The 17,205-nt window shown below is 39.4% G+C and overlaps 1 protein-coding gene and 1 long non-coding RNA gene across 2 annotated transcripts in view; one reads left to right on the top strand and one right to left on the bottom strand.

Annotated features, from left to right (window-relative positions):
• ablim2 (actin binding LIM protein family, member 2) overlaps positions 1-15,927 on the top strand; it is a 332,680-nt gene extending 316,753 nt beyond the window's left edge. The window contains exon 20 of the mRNA XM_043698357.2: positions 12,587-15,927. Coding sequence (XP_043554292.2) covers positions 12,587-12,700 — 114 coding nt within the window. The 3' untranslated portion in view covers positions 12,701-15,927. The remainder of the gene's footprint in view (positions 1-12,586) is intronic.
• The window catches only part of LOC122555871 (uncharacterized), a 70,584-nt gene continuing 68,603 nt past the window's right edge, over positions 15,225-17,205 (bottom strand). Inside the window, exon 4 of the long non-coding RNA XR_006313382.2 lies at positions 15,225-15,341. This is a non-coding gene — a long non-coding RNA (uncharacterized LOC122555871). The remainder of the gene's footprint in view (positions 15,342-17,205) is intronic.

Raw genomic sequence — 17,205 nt, 5'->3', positions numbered from 1 at the left:
TTCCATTGCCAATTACCTGTGATTGTGCTTCATACTCTTGCCCATCTCTCCATTCCCTCATTTCCTCCAACCTCCTGCAGCCCACATTCTCTTTCCTTCCCCAGTATTGTTCCTCCTCCGTGATCCCACCATTTTCCTGTCAACCTTTCTCCACCCCACTTCTCCCCCAAAGCCCAAGGCCTGACATCCCTCCCCCAGCATGACCTGTCTCCTAGCTGTTGTCTGGCTCACCCATTTCCCTCCCTTCCTCCCCATAAACATCATGGCATTTTGACAGATTTGGTGAAATGGAAAGGAATTCTCTTCCATATTAGCAATGAGAATTTTTAAAAGTTTAATTTAAGCTATTTATGGTTTCTTTAGTTTTACAAGTTTAGATAAAGGAAGAGAGAGTATTCATGTGGCATTGTCAGGGTGTCATGCTGAATGTGTATGTGAAACAATTTCAACAAAAAGAGTAAAAGGAGGGAAAAGCCCAAATTGGCTCTAATGACCATCTTCAATGTTTCACTTTCCTTCTTTTTGCCTTTTTTGATGATGGATCTTTGTTGGTGCCAGGTTCACATTGACACAGGATATCCATTTCATTGTTATGCACTCCTTCCTGTGGAGTGCCATCTACTGCAAGAAGAATGGAAACAGATTGTCTGTGCCACTTGTAGGGTTTGGAACATGTTCAATAGTTGTACATGAAAGGAAGCAGCAGCTTTTGATCAAAAGCAGTAAGTACAGAATCAGGCTTGATTACCTGAACACAAGCAGAAAGAGAGGCAGTGATCCATCCCAACATGATTGAATAAGAGAAATAGGAGACAGAAGCCTTTGTATGTGTTAGAACTACAATAAGGTCATATAGGGTTGATCAGAAACTGAATAATGTGAAAAATAATTTTGCTTTGGCAATCACGGTGAGGTTAACTGCATTGTTTTGTGCACTGTAAATTAGATTTCCTGCAGGCTATTTGGCCCAACAAATCCACACTGACCCTCTAATGAGTAACCCACCCAGACCTATTTCCCCTCTGACAAATGTACCTAACACTATGGGCAATTGAGCATGGCCAAGCCACTTGACCTGCACAGCTTTGGACTGTGGGAGGAAACTGGAGCACCCAGAGGAAACTCATGCAGACACAGGGATAACATACAATCTCCACACAGACAGTTGCCTGAGACTGGAATCAAACCCTGGTCTCTGACGCTGTGAGGCTGCAGTGCTAACCACTGAGCCACCATGCTGCCCAGCTAAGTCATGGGAACAAGGATGGTAGTCTCCTCTGCAACCTCTCTCCTATTGTCAGTTCTGATGAAGGATGACTGGATTCAAAACATTAACTCTGTTTTTCTATCTACAAATGCTGCCAGTCCTGCTGAATTCCTCCAGCACTTCCTGTTTTGTTTCAGATCTCCAGCAGCTGCAGTTCTTCATTTATAAAGTCAAGGGTAAACATTTATTGATTGACAGCTCTGAGACATCTTATCCAGGATCCATTGCACTATGATTTTGTGTACAAGATAAAGAGGATTCAAGTGTTCAGTATTACTGCTGAGGATATTTACCGCAAGCATCAATAGAAAATGCAAACTCTTCTTTCCAGATGTTGTAGGTTGCCGTCATGAGAACCAAACATGCTCACTATATGACCACTGCACTGTAGATCTTGCAGTGAGAGAAAGTGAGGATTGCAGATGCTGGAGAGTCAGAGTTTAAAAGTGTGGTGCTAGAAAACCACAGGTCAGGCAGCATCCGAGGAACAAGAGAGTCAACGTTTTGGGCATAAGTCCTTCATTCATCACTGATGAAGAGCTTATGCCCAAAACGTCGACTCTCCTGCTCCTCGGAAACTGCCTGACCTGCTGTGCTTTTCCAGCACCACACTTTGACTGTAGGTCATGCAGTTTTTTTAATGATTCCAGCAGTCCAACAGTCAAGTACTCATTTGAACAGACAAAAGGTTGGTTTATTACAAGTTATTCCAAAAGGTTCATTAAGTATAAAGGGAAAAAGTTATTCATAAGAAATGGCAGGTCCCAAGTTCAAAAAAATTATAGATAAAGTTAAAAGAATACATACAAGAAGAATGTCCCAATATGTGACATAAATTGGGATTTGAATCTTGAAGGGTACAAAACACTTAGGAATGATAAGAAATTTGGAGGGGTAGCTCTGAGAGATAATTATGGTATTTGCAGAGAGTAATGATACCAGAGAGGGATGTGTGAATTTCAGGAAATCAAGACATGGAAACAGTCAGGAAGAATTGAAAAAATTATAAAGGTAAAAGGTCACTTGTGGGAGTATTATACAGGCCCCTAGCAGTAACCACTGGGGTAGGGATAAAGGACAATGAGCATTTGTCAGAAATGCATGGTGATAATCCTGGTGGATTTCAATCTACGTATTGACTAGAAAAGTCAGATTGGCAAACATGAGGAATTCAAAGAATGTTTCTAAGAATGGTATATTCTGGAGCCAGCATGAATCAGGCTCTCCTAGACTTGGTATCATACAAAGAGATAGGATTTATTAATGGTCTCACAGTGAAGGTTCTCCAGGTTACTGCAACTGTAATACAATTGAATTTTACATGTGTTTTGAGGGTGAGAGGAGTGTATCCAAGAATTTTTAAATGATTCCAATAAAGGCAATTATAATGGCATGAAATCAGAGCTAAGGTGAGTTGGCAAATTATGTTAAGGGATACATCAGTAGAAATTCATTGGCAGATACTTAAGGGGATATTCAGAATAGAAAAGATACATTCCAAACAAGTGAACCAAATTCCAAAGGATACCCGAAAAGTCCGTGATTAACTATCAATGTTAAAGGTCGTATCAAATTAAAAGATAAAACTTATAGTTTTGCAAAGATAGGTGTCACGTCTTAAAATTGGCCAGAATATAACAAAAATCAAAGAATAAAGACAAAGACTGAAAACGGAATAAGGAGGAGATAAAATGCAGTGCAAAAGAAAAATAATCAGATTACAAGAGTTTCAATAAAAATTTAAAGAAAAGAGTTCACAAAATGAGTATTAGTCCTAAATAAAGTGAGACCAGAGAATTATTATTGGAAAATAAGGAAATGACAGGTGAATTTAAGAGGTATTTTGCATCTGCCTTCACTATAGAGGATACAAGTAACATCCCAGAGTAGCACTAAATCAGGAAGTAGGAGACAGTGAGGAACATAAGAAAAAGCAGGAGTAGGTCACCTGGCCCATCAAGCCTGCTTTGCCATTCAATAAAATCATGACTGATCTTTTTGTGGACTCAGCTCCATTTCGCTGCCCACTCACTATGGCCCTTAATTCTTTTATTGTTCAAAAATCCATCTATCTTGGCCTTAAAAACTGCTTCACTGGGCAGGGAATTCCATATCTTACCTATTCCCTTCATAATTTTTTTTTAAGATTACCTATAGTATGGAAACAGGCCCCTCGGCCTAATAAGCCCACACTGACCGTCTGAAGAGTAACCTACCCAGACCCATTACCCTACATTTACCCCTGACTAACATACCTAAAACTATGGGGCAGTTTAGCATGGCCAATTCACCTGACCAGCATTTCCAAATCACACATTTCTTTGGATTGTGGGAGGAGACCGGAGCATCTGGAGGAAACCCACGCAGACACAGGGAGAATGTGCAAACTCCACACAGACAGTCACCCAAAGTGGGAATCAAACCCGGGTCCCTGGTGCTGTGAAGCAGCTGTGCTAACCACTGAGCCACCCCACATATATGTTTCTATAAGATTCCCCCCTCAATCTCCTAAATTCCAATGAATATAGTATCAGTCTACTCTATCTCTTCTCATAAGCCAACACTTTCAACTCAACAATCAACTTACTGAACCTCATCTGCACTCCTCCAGTGCCAGTACATCTGTTCTCAAGTAAGGAGACCAAAACTGTACACACTATTTCAGATGTGGTCTCACCAGCACTGTATTTAGCCGAAGCGTAACCTCCGAATTTTTAAACTCCATCCCTCTCGCAATGAAGGACAGTATTCCATTTGCATTTAAGCAACTCAGGAAAAGTACAATCAACAAAGAAGTTGTATTGAGTAAATTGTTAGACTTGCGGGCTGACAAATGCCTAAGTCCTGATGGACTTCATCCTATGGTCTGAAAAAGAGTAGCTAGTGAGATAATGAATACATTGGCTTTAATTTTATAGAATTCCCTTGATTCAGGGAGAATCCCATTCAATTGAAAGGTAGCAAACGTCATTTTTTTTCCCCTGAAACAGAGACAGACAACATGAAAGTACAAACCAGTTAACTTAATACCTGTCATTGAGAAAATGTTAGAAATTATTATTAAAGAAGTTATATCAGGGTACTATAACATATAAGCAGGAAGAGTCAACATGGTTTTATGAAAGGGAATTCATGTTTGACCAATCTGTTGTCGCTCTTTGAGGAGATAAAGGTAATTGTGCTGTATTGAAAGGGAAACATGTAGTTGTACTATGCTTAGATTTCCAGAAGGCATTTGATAAGGCAGCATATTAAAGGTAATTGCAGAAGATAAATTTGTTGGTGTAGAGAATAGCATATTGACATGGATAGAAGATTTGCTTGTTAGCAGGAAGCAGAGGTTAGGTGTAAATGGGTCATTTTGGGTTTGGCAAAATATAATGAATGATGTGCCACAGGGATTGGTGCTGGGACTTCAATTGTTTATCATTTATAGAAATGACATCATTCAACTGACAGAAGGTATAATTGCCAAATTTGTGACCTTATAGAGATTTATAAAATCATGAGGGGCATGGATAATGTAAATAAACAAAGTCTTCTCCTTGAGGTGGGAGAGTCCAGAACATAAGGGCAAAGGTTTAGGGTAAGAGAGGAAAGATATAAAAGGGACCTAAGGGGCAACTTTTTCACGCAGAGGATGGTGCGTGTATGGAATGAGCTGCCAGATGAAGTGGCGGAAACTGATACCATTGCAACATTTAAAAGTCTTCTGGATTGGTGTATGAATAGGAAGGGTGTAGGGGGATATGGGCCAAGTGCAGAACAGGTGTCCCTCTACCTAACGTCTGAAAGTTTAGCCAGAATGCCTTCAATTCCTTCATCTAGATTGTTAATGTATAAAGTGGAAAGTTGTGGTCCCAACACTGAGCCTTGCAGAATACCACTTGTCACCAGCTGCCATCCTGAGATGGACCTTTTTGCTTTCTGTCAGAGAGCCAAGCTTCTATCCATGCAAGCACATTGCCTCTGACACCATGAGCCCTTATCTTACTCAGTAGCCTCCTGTGCGCCACCTTGTCAGAGGCCTTCTTGAAGATAACATCCATTGATTCTCATTGATCTAACCTGCTCATTACCTCCTCAAAGAATTCCAGCAGATTTGTCAGGCATGACCACCCTTTGATGAAACCACACTGACGTTGTCCTATTTTGCTGTACACTTCCAAGTATTGAGCAATCTTATCCTTCACAATGGATTCCAGGATCTTACCCATGACTGACTAGCTAATCGGTCTGTAATTTTCTGTCTTTTGCCTTACTTTTTAAAGAAGGGTGTCATATTAGTCATTTTCCAGTCCTCTGGGACCCTCCCTGATTCTAGTGATTCCTGAAAGATCACCACCAATGCCTCCCTATCTCTTCAGCTATCTCCCTTAGAATGCTGGAGTGTAATCCATCTGGTCTGGGTGATTTACCCACCATTCAGTTTTTCTAGCATCTTTTCCTTGGTGATGGCAACCATACTCTGCTGTGTCCCCTCTCTCTTGAATGTTTGGGATATTACTTGTGTCTCCCACTGTAAAGATTGACACAAAGTAACTATTCAGTTCCTCAACCATTTCCTTGTTCCCCACTAATATCTCTCCAGTGTCATTTTCCAGCAGCCCAATGTCCACCTTTGCCTCTCTTTTGCCCTTTATATATTTAAAGAAACTCTTACAGTCTTCCTTTATGTTACTGGCTAGCTTACCCTCATATTTAATCTTTTCCCTCCTTATTTCTTTTTTAGTTCCCCTCTGTTGGTCTTTGTAAGCATCCCAATCCTCTGGTTTCCCACTGCCCTTCGTCACATTATATGCTTTCTCTTTTGGTTTCATGCTATCCCTGCCTTGTCTCATCCTCCTGTACCATGCTTCTTTTTCCTCAGGATGAATCTCTGTTGTGTTTCCTTAATTACTCCCAGAAACTCCAGCCATTGCTGTTCCACTGTCTTTCCTGCTAGGCTCCTCTCCTAGTCAATTCTACCCAGCTTGTCCCTCATACCTCTGGAGTTGCCTTTATTCAGCGGTAATACCATTTCGTCTGATTCTACCCTCTCCGTCTCACATTGCAAAGTAAATTCAATCATATTATGGTCACTGCCTCCAAAGGGTTCCTTCACCTTAAGCTCCCTTTTCAAGTCTGCCTCATTGCACAACACTAAATCCAGTATTGCCTGTTCCCTAGTGGGCTCCAACACAAGCTGCTCCAAAATGCCATCTCATAGACATTCCACAAATTCCTTTTCTTGTAATCCACTACCAACCTGATTTTCCCAGTCCACCTGCATATTTAAATCCCCCGTGATCACTGTAACTTTGCCTTTCCTGCACGTCTTTTCTAGCTCTTGGTGTACCTTGCGCCCCAGTTGCTTATTGTTTGGAGGCCTGTGCATAACTCCAACTATGGTTTTTTCACCTTTGTGGTTCCTCAGTTCTAATCACAAAGATTCTACACTATGTGACCCTACATTCTTTCTTACTATTGATTTAATTTCAGTCCTTACTAATAAGGCATGGTGGCACAGTGGTTAGCACTGCTGCCCTTTGGAGGCAGGCCTCACAGTGCCAGAGACCCAGGTTCAATTCCCACCTCGGGCAATTATCTGTGTGGAGTTTGCACATTCTCCCTGTGTCTGCATGGGTTTCCTCTGGGTGCTCTGGTTTCCTCCCACAGTCTAAAGATGTGCAGGTTAGGTAAATTGGCCATGCTAAATTGCCTGTAGTGTTAGGTGAAGGGGTAAATGTAGGGGAATGGGTCTGGATAGATTGCTCTTCGGAGGGTCAGTGCGGACTTGTTGGGCCAAAGGGCCTGTTTCCACACTAAGTAATCTAATCCTCTTTGCCCACTTGCCTATCTTTTCGAAAGGAAGTATATTCTTGACTATTCAGCTCCCAATCATTCTCTCCTTGCAGCCATCTCTCCATGATGCTCACTACATCGTACCTGCCGACTTCGATCTGCACCACAAGCTCATTTACATTATTCCTTATACTGCATGCATTCAGATTTAACACCTTCAGTCATGTATTAACTGGTCCTCTTCTCATTGTCATTCATTTGTCCAGTGAGCTTGAAGTTTGATTACTAATCCTTTCCATACACTCTGTCCTATTTGTGTCTCTGCTGGAGATTTTAATAACCTCTCCTGAGTTCTGCACTCTTACCTCCTCCTTCAATTCAGGTTTTCGAATTTCCCCTGTATCTGCACCCCTCCAATTTAGTTTAAAGCCCTGTGTACAGCGATTCACTAGGAGTGTGGTCCCAGCGCAGTTCAGATAAAGATCATCTCATCCGAACTGATCTTTCTTCATAGGTACTGGTGCCTATGTCTCCTGAATTGAAATCCATTTTTCCCACACCAATCTTTGAGCTACACTTTTACCTGTTTAATCTTATTGACCCTGTGCCAATTAGCTCATGGCTCAGATAGTAATTCAGAGATTATTACCTTTTTGCTCTGCTTTTTAATTTAGCTCCTGGCTGTTCATACTCCCTTACCAGAACCTCTGCCCTAGTTTTATCGATGTCATTGGTATCTATGTCATTGGTACCCATATGAACCATGACCATTGGATCTTGCCCTCCCACTCCAAGTTCCTCTGCAGACCAGATGAGATATTCCAAACCAGAGTACCAGTCAGGCAACATAACCTTCTGGACTGTTGATCCTGGTCACAGAGAACAGTGTCTATGCCTCTAACAATACTATCCCCAATTACATTGATATTTCTCTTCTGTCCCTCCCACCCCCACTTGAATGGCTTCCTGCACCATGATGCTGCTGCGGTGAGTCAATTCATCCTCCCTGAAGTCCCCATTCCCGGCCACACAGGGAACAACACTCTTGAACCTGTTGGAAAAGGCCAGGGGCTGACGTACCTGTAATTCTACCTCCTGGATCCCTCTACCTGCCTCACTCCCAGCCACACCCTCCTGTCCCTGACCACCAGCTGAATTTGAGTTAGTTAGTCTAAGGGGTGTGACTGTCTGCTGAAACACAGCATCCAGGTAACTCTCCTCCTCCCTGATGTGTCCCAATGTTTGAAGATCAGACTCCAGCTCATTGACTCTGAGCCGAAGTTCTTCCAGCAACCAACATTTATTATAGACATGGTCACTGGGAACCACAGTGGGGTCCACCAGCTCCCACATCATGCAGAAACAGCACAACATGTGACCCTCCCTCCTTATTTCATTTAATTGTTTTGGTTTGTTTTTCTTAAATTTGTAACTGTTTTTCTATCTCTGTTTATGCAATTTGTGACCAATACACAAGTTGTAACCAATAAATTAGCAAGATTCAGTTTAACACAGATTCAAATTTAGCCAATCAAATCACAGCTCCCTGTGATGTCACTTTTCGGTTTCCCCCTCAGAATCAGACACTCATACCTTCCCAGCCTGCTCTCTATCTGCTCCTGCTCATCTCCAGTTCCAAATCCACGAGGTAAGGTTTTGTATCTCTTACCTTCTCAGACTTCTGTCCATTTGCTCCCACGAAGTTCTAATCCTGATGTCTCATCAGGATTTTGTATGTTTCTATAAGATCTTCTCTCATCCTTCTAAATTCCAGTGAATATGAGCCCAGTCAACCCAGTCTTTCTTCATATGGCAGTCTTGCCATCCTGGGAATCAGTCTGGTGAACCTTCACTGGACTCCCTCGATAGCAAGAATGTCCTTCCTCAGACTGAGAGATGAAAACTGCACACAGTACTCAAGGTGTGGCCTCACCAAGGCCCCATAATACCGCAGTAAGACATCACTACTTCTGTACTCAAATTCTCTTGCTATGAAGGAGAGCATGCCATTAACTTTCCTCAGCGCCTGCTGCACCTGCATGCTAACCTTCAGCAACTGTTCCATGATGACATCCAGGACTCTTTGTACCTCAACCTTTCTTAAACTGTCACCATTCAGATAATAATCTGCCTTCCTGTTTTTGTGACCAAGTGGATAACCTCACATTTATTAACATTATTTTGTATTTGTCAACTCTGCCAGTCTGTCCAAGTCACACTGCAGCCTCTTAGCATCCTCCTCACAGCACACACTGCCAGCTAAATGCCATATGCAAACTTGGAGAAATGCATTAAATTCTTTTGTCCAATCATTAATGTCCTGAGAACAGATTTTGTGAAGGAAACAAGATTCCTTCTGGTCACCCTTCTGTAGGAAGGAAGTTGTTAAACTTGAGAAGGTGCAGAAAAGATTTACAAAATGTTGCTTGGACTGGAGGGTTGAATAGGCTGGGGCTTTTTTCCCTGGAACATTGGAAACTGAGATGGGGGACTATATAGAGATTTGTAAAATCATGAAGGGCATGGATAGAGTGAATAGCCAAGATCTTTCTTTCCAGGGTAGGGAAGTCCAAAACGAGAGGGCATAGATTTAAAGTGTGAGGGAAAAAATTTTAAAATGACCCGAGACTTAATTGTAATGCAGAGGGTGGTGCATGTGTGGAATGAGCTGTCAGAGGAAGTGATGGAAATGGGTGCAATTACAATTTAAAAGCCAGTTGGCAAAATAAATAGGAAGGGTTTAGAGGGATATGGGCCAAATACTGGTAAATGGGACTAGGTTAGATTGGAATATCCATTCAGCGTGGACAAGTTGGACTGAAGGGTCTGTTTCTGTGCTGTATGAGTAGTTCTGTGGTTTTGACACTTTCTGCCTAAATATCTTCAACAGAGCAGTATCTGTTTCTCAGTATATATTTTTCCTTTGTTCTTCCCTTAGTCAAAACTCGCCTTTAAAGGTTTTTTTATCACAGACTGCTTGGAATTCTGCTGTGTAGTCTGTATGATGATTTGACTGATGGCTGTATACTCAGTTTTATACAGTTTCAACTTGCAAAAGTGTCTGCTCCAGACTGATGAGTCATCTATTCAGTTATGTGACCGGTTGGAGTTTGGGCTAGACTGTATTGTTTTTAAGGATTAGTGGTGCTGGAAGAGCACAGCAATTCAGGCAGCATCCGAGGACAAGCCTGTCCTCGGATGCTGCCTGAATTGCTGTGCTCTTCCAGCACCACTAATCCAGAATCTGGTTTCCAGCATCTGCAGTCATTGTTTTTACCTCCCTGTATTGTTTTTAAGTGGAGGCAGTAGCGTAGTGGTAATGTCACTGGACTAGTAACCCAGAGATCCAAACTAATGCTTTGATGTAAGGGGTTTAAATCCCACTGTGGCAGATGGTGAAATTTAAATTCAGTAGAAATCTAGAATTAAAAGGTAGACTAAAGGCAACAATGAAATTACTGCCAATGTCATAAAAATCCATCTGGTAAATGAATGTCCTTTTAAAGAAAGAAATCTGGCATCCTTACCTGGTCTGTGGTTGACTCTTAATTACCCAGCAGGTCACTCAGTTCAAGGGTCAATGAGGATGGAAAATAAATGCTGAAACTTTTTGTGATGACTACAAAAAGAGCTGAGGCAATCAACTTTTCACGTGACCTAGTTGTCAATTTGAATGGCTCCCACTTTGCTTTCTGCTGAGGCAGGAAGAATTGTTATGATCTTAGGAAGAATGTATGAGTTGCCAACTGCTTGGAACATTCCTAAATCTTTCCTTCTTTGAAACTGAGACAAAGTTCAGTACGCTTTGAGTAGGTTCACTGTAATAGACATGGCTTGATGTTGCCCTTCATCTTGAAGAGACCTTTTTAAAACTTAATTTCCAATGTACAGACTTTTAAAGCAGAAATGTTCTTCAGTCACATTCTTCTTTAAAACCTATGATATTAGATTGTACATTTGTAACATTGCTTTCAAGTTGCAGACATCTTGGTAGATTTGCTGCCATCTCAATCAGTGATTAGTTAACTGGTGGAATGGATCTCCTCTGATTTTTTTTTTTAATTAGGTAGATTCCATAATGACCCAGCCTGCCATTCTTGTCCAAGTGATGATGGTGAAAATTATCCCAAGTGTTACAGATATTGGCAGAAGTGTTCTTTTTTTTCCAGTAACATATTGTGACTCCAGTAACAGCATTCATGTTCATTGACAGAGATTATTCTCTTCAATAGTTCTGAGAAGAAACTTTAATCAGGAAAGGTTTATGATTAATGACTTCTAATAGTCATTCACTATTTCCAAATTTAACATAAAAGTTAAGAAATATCACACAACATCAAAATAGAATTAAAGCAGAAATTGCTGGAAAAACCTCAGCAGGTCTGAGGAGAGAAAGCAGAGGTAATGTTTCAGGTCCAGTAATCCTTCTTCAGAACTGATTGTGACTAGAAAAAGGTTGGTATCTATGCTGAAAATGGGGTGAAGGAAGGAGGGAGAAGTAAACGACAGGTGGATATGGAGCCCAGTGAGGGAAAAACGGTTGGACAGATAAAGGAATGGGTAAATATCAGCATAGGAGGATGTTTAGCTGCTAATGTGGATCATTAATGGCTGACAACGAGTTGTTTGTGGTAGCAGCCTGTGTGAATGACAAGGCCTGGTTTGCGGGGATTGGAGTAAGGACATGGGAGACACAGACTGGGCAACCACTTTGCAGAATGCCTAAGTTTTGTCCACAAAAATGACCCAGAGCTTTCTGTTGCCAGCCATCTCGATACACAACTGTCCCTAGCTAACATCTCTGTCTCAAGCTTGCTCTGTTGCTCCAGTGAACCTCAGCACAAGTTGGAAGAATAGCATCTCGTTTTCTTCTTGGGAACCCTAGAGCTTTCTGGACTCATTATCGAGTTTCAACAATTTTAGGGGTTGAGCAACTTCTCCCATGTCCTTAATCCATTTCCCCATACATCAAACCTTGTTATCACATGGGCTGCTACCACAAACAATACACTGTCAGCTACTAATGGTTTTCATTAGCAATTACTGATCCCACCAGCCTGACCTTTGCTCATTCCTTTGTCTGCCCAACTGCTTTTCTCTCTGTGTTTCGTTTCCCATCTATCGTTTTCTTCTTCCCCCCCACTCCACCTTCAACATATATACCAACCTTTTCTGAGCTAAACTCCGTTCTGAGGAAGAATCACTGGACCCAAAATGTTAACTCTGCAGATGCTGCCAGACCTGCTGAGTTATTCCAGCAATTTCAGTCATTGTTTCTGATTCCCAGCATTTGCAGTTCTCTGGGTTTTTTTGTCAAAGTAGGAATTTTGGAAAACGCACAGCAGATCTGTAAATGTCTGAGAGTAACACAGATTAATGCCAAATTATTTAAATCTTTATCAGACTCTTTTTGAACAAAATTATTGTTTTATTTAAAATGTTCTACATTTTTGATTGTAAGTTCTAATAATTGTTAATAAATATTTTTCTCTTTTATTGCATAAATACTGAAAGTAATATGTATTTCTTTTCTAGCGGCACTTATCTCCAGAGGAATTCTATCGGGTGTTTGGTTTGACTATAGAAGAATTTAACCGTCTCGCACTATGGAAGAGAAATGACATGAAGAAGAAAGCACGGCTCTTTTGATCAGTAAATTATATAAATTTATTCAGGGAAAGTCCATCATGACAAAAAGATTCTACCAGGAAAACAAAGTCTGTGCTCAGAACTTGAACAAATCGTATGTTAATTCATCATGGATGAATTAAAGAACAGCTTTGAGAACGTGTGCAGGCTTACAGGTTGTGTTTCTGCTAACCTTGCATGAAAAGCCGAGTATTATAGCCATTAAACTCTAAGCTTCGACTGTTGTTTGCTGAAAACCCTTAAGAAATAGCTGTCTATTTAACCTATAGCATAATAGGACTGCTTATCAAATGAGGGAGGGAAAAGGGCAGCTTGGGGTTTAGTATCCAAAGTACACTTTATCTTGATCAAAATAGCTTAAAAATTTCCAACTGGCAATAATTTGTTATCATCTTATTGAAAGATTCAGATACTTAAGTACCATTCTAGTACAATGATGGATTATTGCTAAAAAATTGCTAGTTGGTGGGAAGGGGACTAGCATTGGAAATGTGAGATTAGTGATTGAAGTAGATGTGAGTTTCATGACTGCTTCTCACAGATAGCAATGGAAGAGTTGTTTGATGCGAATCAGAATAGCAAAGCTGATGCTGCACTTTATTCAAGTATACACAGGCATATACTCAAAACGCTAGCATTGTGTGTAATCTGCTAGATTAGCATCCATTAATATGTCACGAACATTTTTCTTAAATGCACATCTAGACTACTCACAGTGACTATATTTTAAAATGTTGCAAGAAAATAAAGTACTGCATTATGTCTGTGGGAGTGACATGTTAGCTGACTGTTGCTTGCTTATAATCAGTCCAAATTTGGATCTAGATGCTTTTTGTGTTATTGATGGTTGGTGTCATTCCAAATTCAGGCATTTTTTCAGTAAGCTGTAGAACAGCCAACCCACTTAAGTTGACATTGTTCTTGAAATTAATTTGAACATATAATTGAATAAGCAACCAAATTTTAATGAAGCTCTGAGAATGGAAAACCATTTTTTTTGCCAGAATGCCAATTCAAGGACTAGCTCCTAAATGTCCAAAATGACAGCAGGGATTGTATGCACATTAATGTTGGGTTGGGACAAACCAGAATGGTCCTTTACCCATGCCTGAAAAAAAATGTTTTTTTTTTATAACCCAATAAAAGTTCTGATGCTGATTTCATATCCTGGCTGCAACATTTGTTTGCCCTAAGCTAACCAGTAATATCACTCACTGACCTCTGAGCAAAGTTTCTAGCTTATATAAATGTGAATGAACAATACATTGTTGTTACCAGTCCTCAAATCTCCAACCGCTAGGACTGGACCCCATTCCTGTCTTCTGATCCACCCACCCAAGCTCCAACCTCGAGTCTCATAGTCCACCAAAAAATCCAGTTCCATGATCAGCAGGCCTTCTGATGGAGCCCTGTGATTCACCCTTCCACTTCAATTCCTTATAATCACCCAATGTTAATCACTCTGCCACTGTTAGCTGTGTCTTCAGCTGTCCCATCAGACCCTGGAATTCTCCCACCACCCCACAAGCCTCCCCACCTCTCTTCAGTTTGATAATCATTAAAACCTACCCCATCTTCATCTATCTTATCATGTAGTTTGGAGTCAAATTTTGTTAAATTTTGCTGTGCTCTTCTTAAAAGATAGGGTAATGATGTATTAGTTACATAACCTGGAAGAGGTTAATGCTGACATGAGTGCTTCAAACTGAAAATAATTTTATTTAACACTTCAAACAGTTTTTTTTACTTCACTGAACATTTCAAGATATCCCATTTCTTTCTAAATTCAGTAATGTGGAATATCTGCCCCAAAACTTCTCAATCTCTGAACTGCTCATATACTTTAATCTTTTTTTCTAAATGCCAAGAGCTTAGTCGAAAGATTATTTTTGCTTTTAGTCAATGTATACAGTGAGCACCAGAAGAACACTAGAAGTTTATTTTGAAAACTCAGAATTGCAACATGTCTGTGGTTCACTGCAGTGAATATTGAATGAGTTATAAAGTCTTTTAGTAATTGCATTTTCCATTGCAAAGGTTTTGGACTTTACTTCATGGTGTCAACAAGAAAAGAAAGATCACTTCTGCAGTCAATGGTTGGAAGAGGTGATCTTTGCAAATTTGTTCTGGTGCTGGGAGCCTGGCTCAATGCCAAGACACATTGAGATTTTGGGCATATTGCCCATGATGGTCAGACTATTAAAAGGCTTTAAAACAAGCAATCCATAAAATTACTCCTTCATAATTGTTTTGAAATATTTTCAGAGCATACAAAAAAGAACACTAACACAATACATGTGTGTAGATCATGCTTTGGTGTTTATTTCTGTCTGTAACAAATCAAAAAAAAAGGCAAGAATTAAAAACTGTAAACATTTTACCACCAGCCAGGATCACAGTGCCATTAGTTATGGAGTAGCTGTTTCCAACTTCCAATGCCTGAATTTTTATAAGTTTTTATTTAAGAATTTGCTAAATTCATAATTAGAGGTACCTTAAAGAATAATTTATTGAAGATACTTACCAAGCAGTTGGAAATTCTTGGATGAACATTTTGCATTGATTCTGGCGAGCTCTTACGTCTATCAGTTGTAACCAAGTTTCATTGGTGTAATCACAAGATGTTTGTTTTACACAGGATCTATTTTAGAGGAGCTGTATGAGTTTCAGATATTTCAAATTTCCAAATAATTACAATAAATAGATTAAAGCTCCAATCTATGTACCTGAATTTTTTTTATTTAATACTCATCAATAATTCAAGAGCAATTGTGAATAGGTACATACCACAAACTGTAGTGGGTTTTCAGTAACTTAGGATAGCTAAATATACAATGTAACTTACTTGATTATTTAGATATGATAGGATCTAAGTTAGTCATTTTCACTTCAGCGCGTACGAATGGATATGTGGTGTATTTTCCTTTAATCCATAATAATCACATACTCATCAAAGAAAAGTTATGTTTGGCTCTTGGTGTTCAGTGATGAATCACATGTAGTTGTATGCTATGCTATAACTATATTTTAAAGCCTAAAATTTGCCTTCTCTAATATTGCAAGAGTAAAACATAAACAAATATGCCGAGAATTGCATATTATGGCACAGCGTATGAGTGTGATTTAGTATAGATTTCACGTGAATAAAATTCGTACTGCAAGGTGTATTTCAAATTATGTATGTTGAGTTGTGTAAAATACAGCAAAGTAAATGTTAGACAATGGAATATGTGTTCTTTGTAGTTTTCAGTTATTTACATTCTCTAATATAATTTGGTTATTAGTTGTTGGCTCCAACTGAAAAATAGAAAATTTGGTTTGAATACACAGTAGAAAGTTACTTTTCGCAAGCTATAGATTATAGAAACTGTTTACAATAGCAGCTCTTTGTAAGCTTAATGGCAATCAGCCTGTGGTAAAAAGATTGATGAATTGCTGCAGTCTGGTACCTCCTCCAATGCCTCCTACAGATTATATGAAGTTTGCAACTACTAATTCTCAACACAACAAAAATAGCTCCCAGTACAACCAATACTTTATCGTCTAAATGCAGCTTAAGTATAGGTAATATATGGAAACAGTTGTCCAGTGCATTATTTTTATTGTATTAAAAATCAATATTTTATGTGAATTGTAGTGCAAATAAAAATTAGAAAAATATTGAATCAAAACTTAAATGATTGTGTGACCTTGGAAACAGTCCTTTGAAATCCAAATACTGTTCAATGCTGACAGAATAAAATGTATAACAATACTTGTCATGCAACTGATTATTTATCTCAGTATCACTGAAACAAAGAAAATCAGATTTCATTCAGAACAATATTTTGTAAATTTTTATCAGTTTCTCATACAGGTACTGGGTGAATTAAAGATTGTAAAGCTCAGCTATGTACACTTCTCTGTTTCACCAGACTAATTCCCTTCAAATGGCAATGAAAGATACCCTTTAAACTAAACTGACCCTAATCAGTTTCACATACCTATGTGGCAAAAGGTAATGTGTAGCAGCAAGCATTGCAAACCACTTTCATTCTAAAAATACTTTTCTGTAGTACTCTTACAGTTCGAAGCTGAAGTCAGGTTACTGAAATACAGCATTGCTTCTTGTGATTTACAAAGGAAACTTGAGCTTTTTTTCTCAAATTTCAATGGCTTACTTGTATACTCCGTCTTGTTGCAAAATAGGGGGAATTTTATTCTGTCTTGTGGTGAATTCCAGCTTATATAACTTGGTTTCTCAGAACCACAGCTGTAAAATTTGTTTTCCTTGCAGCTTTTAACAGTTATCGATGGAAAGCAGTTGTGCTGTATAAATGTCTATAGAATTTTGACTCACTTAAACAAAACTTCATTTGTTTTGGTTATGAGAAAAGTTTCTATTCCAATTCACATAACCTAGCTCCTTATTTATTAATTGATATATTCTCTCTAGTCATGTTTCACTCGATTGAATGATTTAACTTCCCAACTTGGACAGTTATTGCAGATTGCAAAAATCAGTC

Source organism: Chiloscyllium plagiosum, unplaced genomic scaffold, assembly GCF_037043375.1.
Source record: "Chiloscyllium plagiosum isolate Xiang-an unplaced genomic scaffold, Cpla_swu_hap1 HiC_scaffold_1, whole genome shotgun sequence".
NCBI classification, from domain to species: domain Eukaryota; kingdom Metazoa; phylum Chordata; class Chondrichthyes; order Orectolobiformes; family Hemiscylliidae; genus Chiloscyllium; species Chiloscyllium plagiosum.
This window is presented reverse-complemented; position numbering and strand designations above follow the sequence as displayed.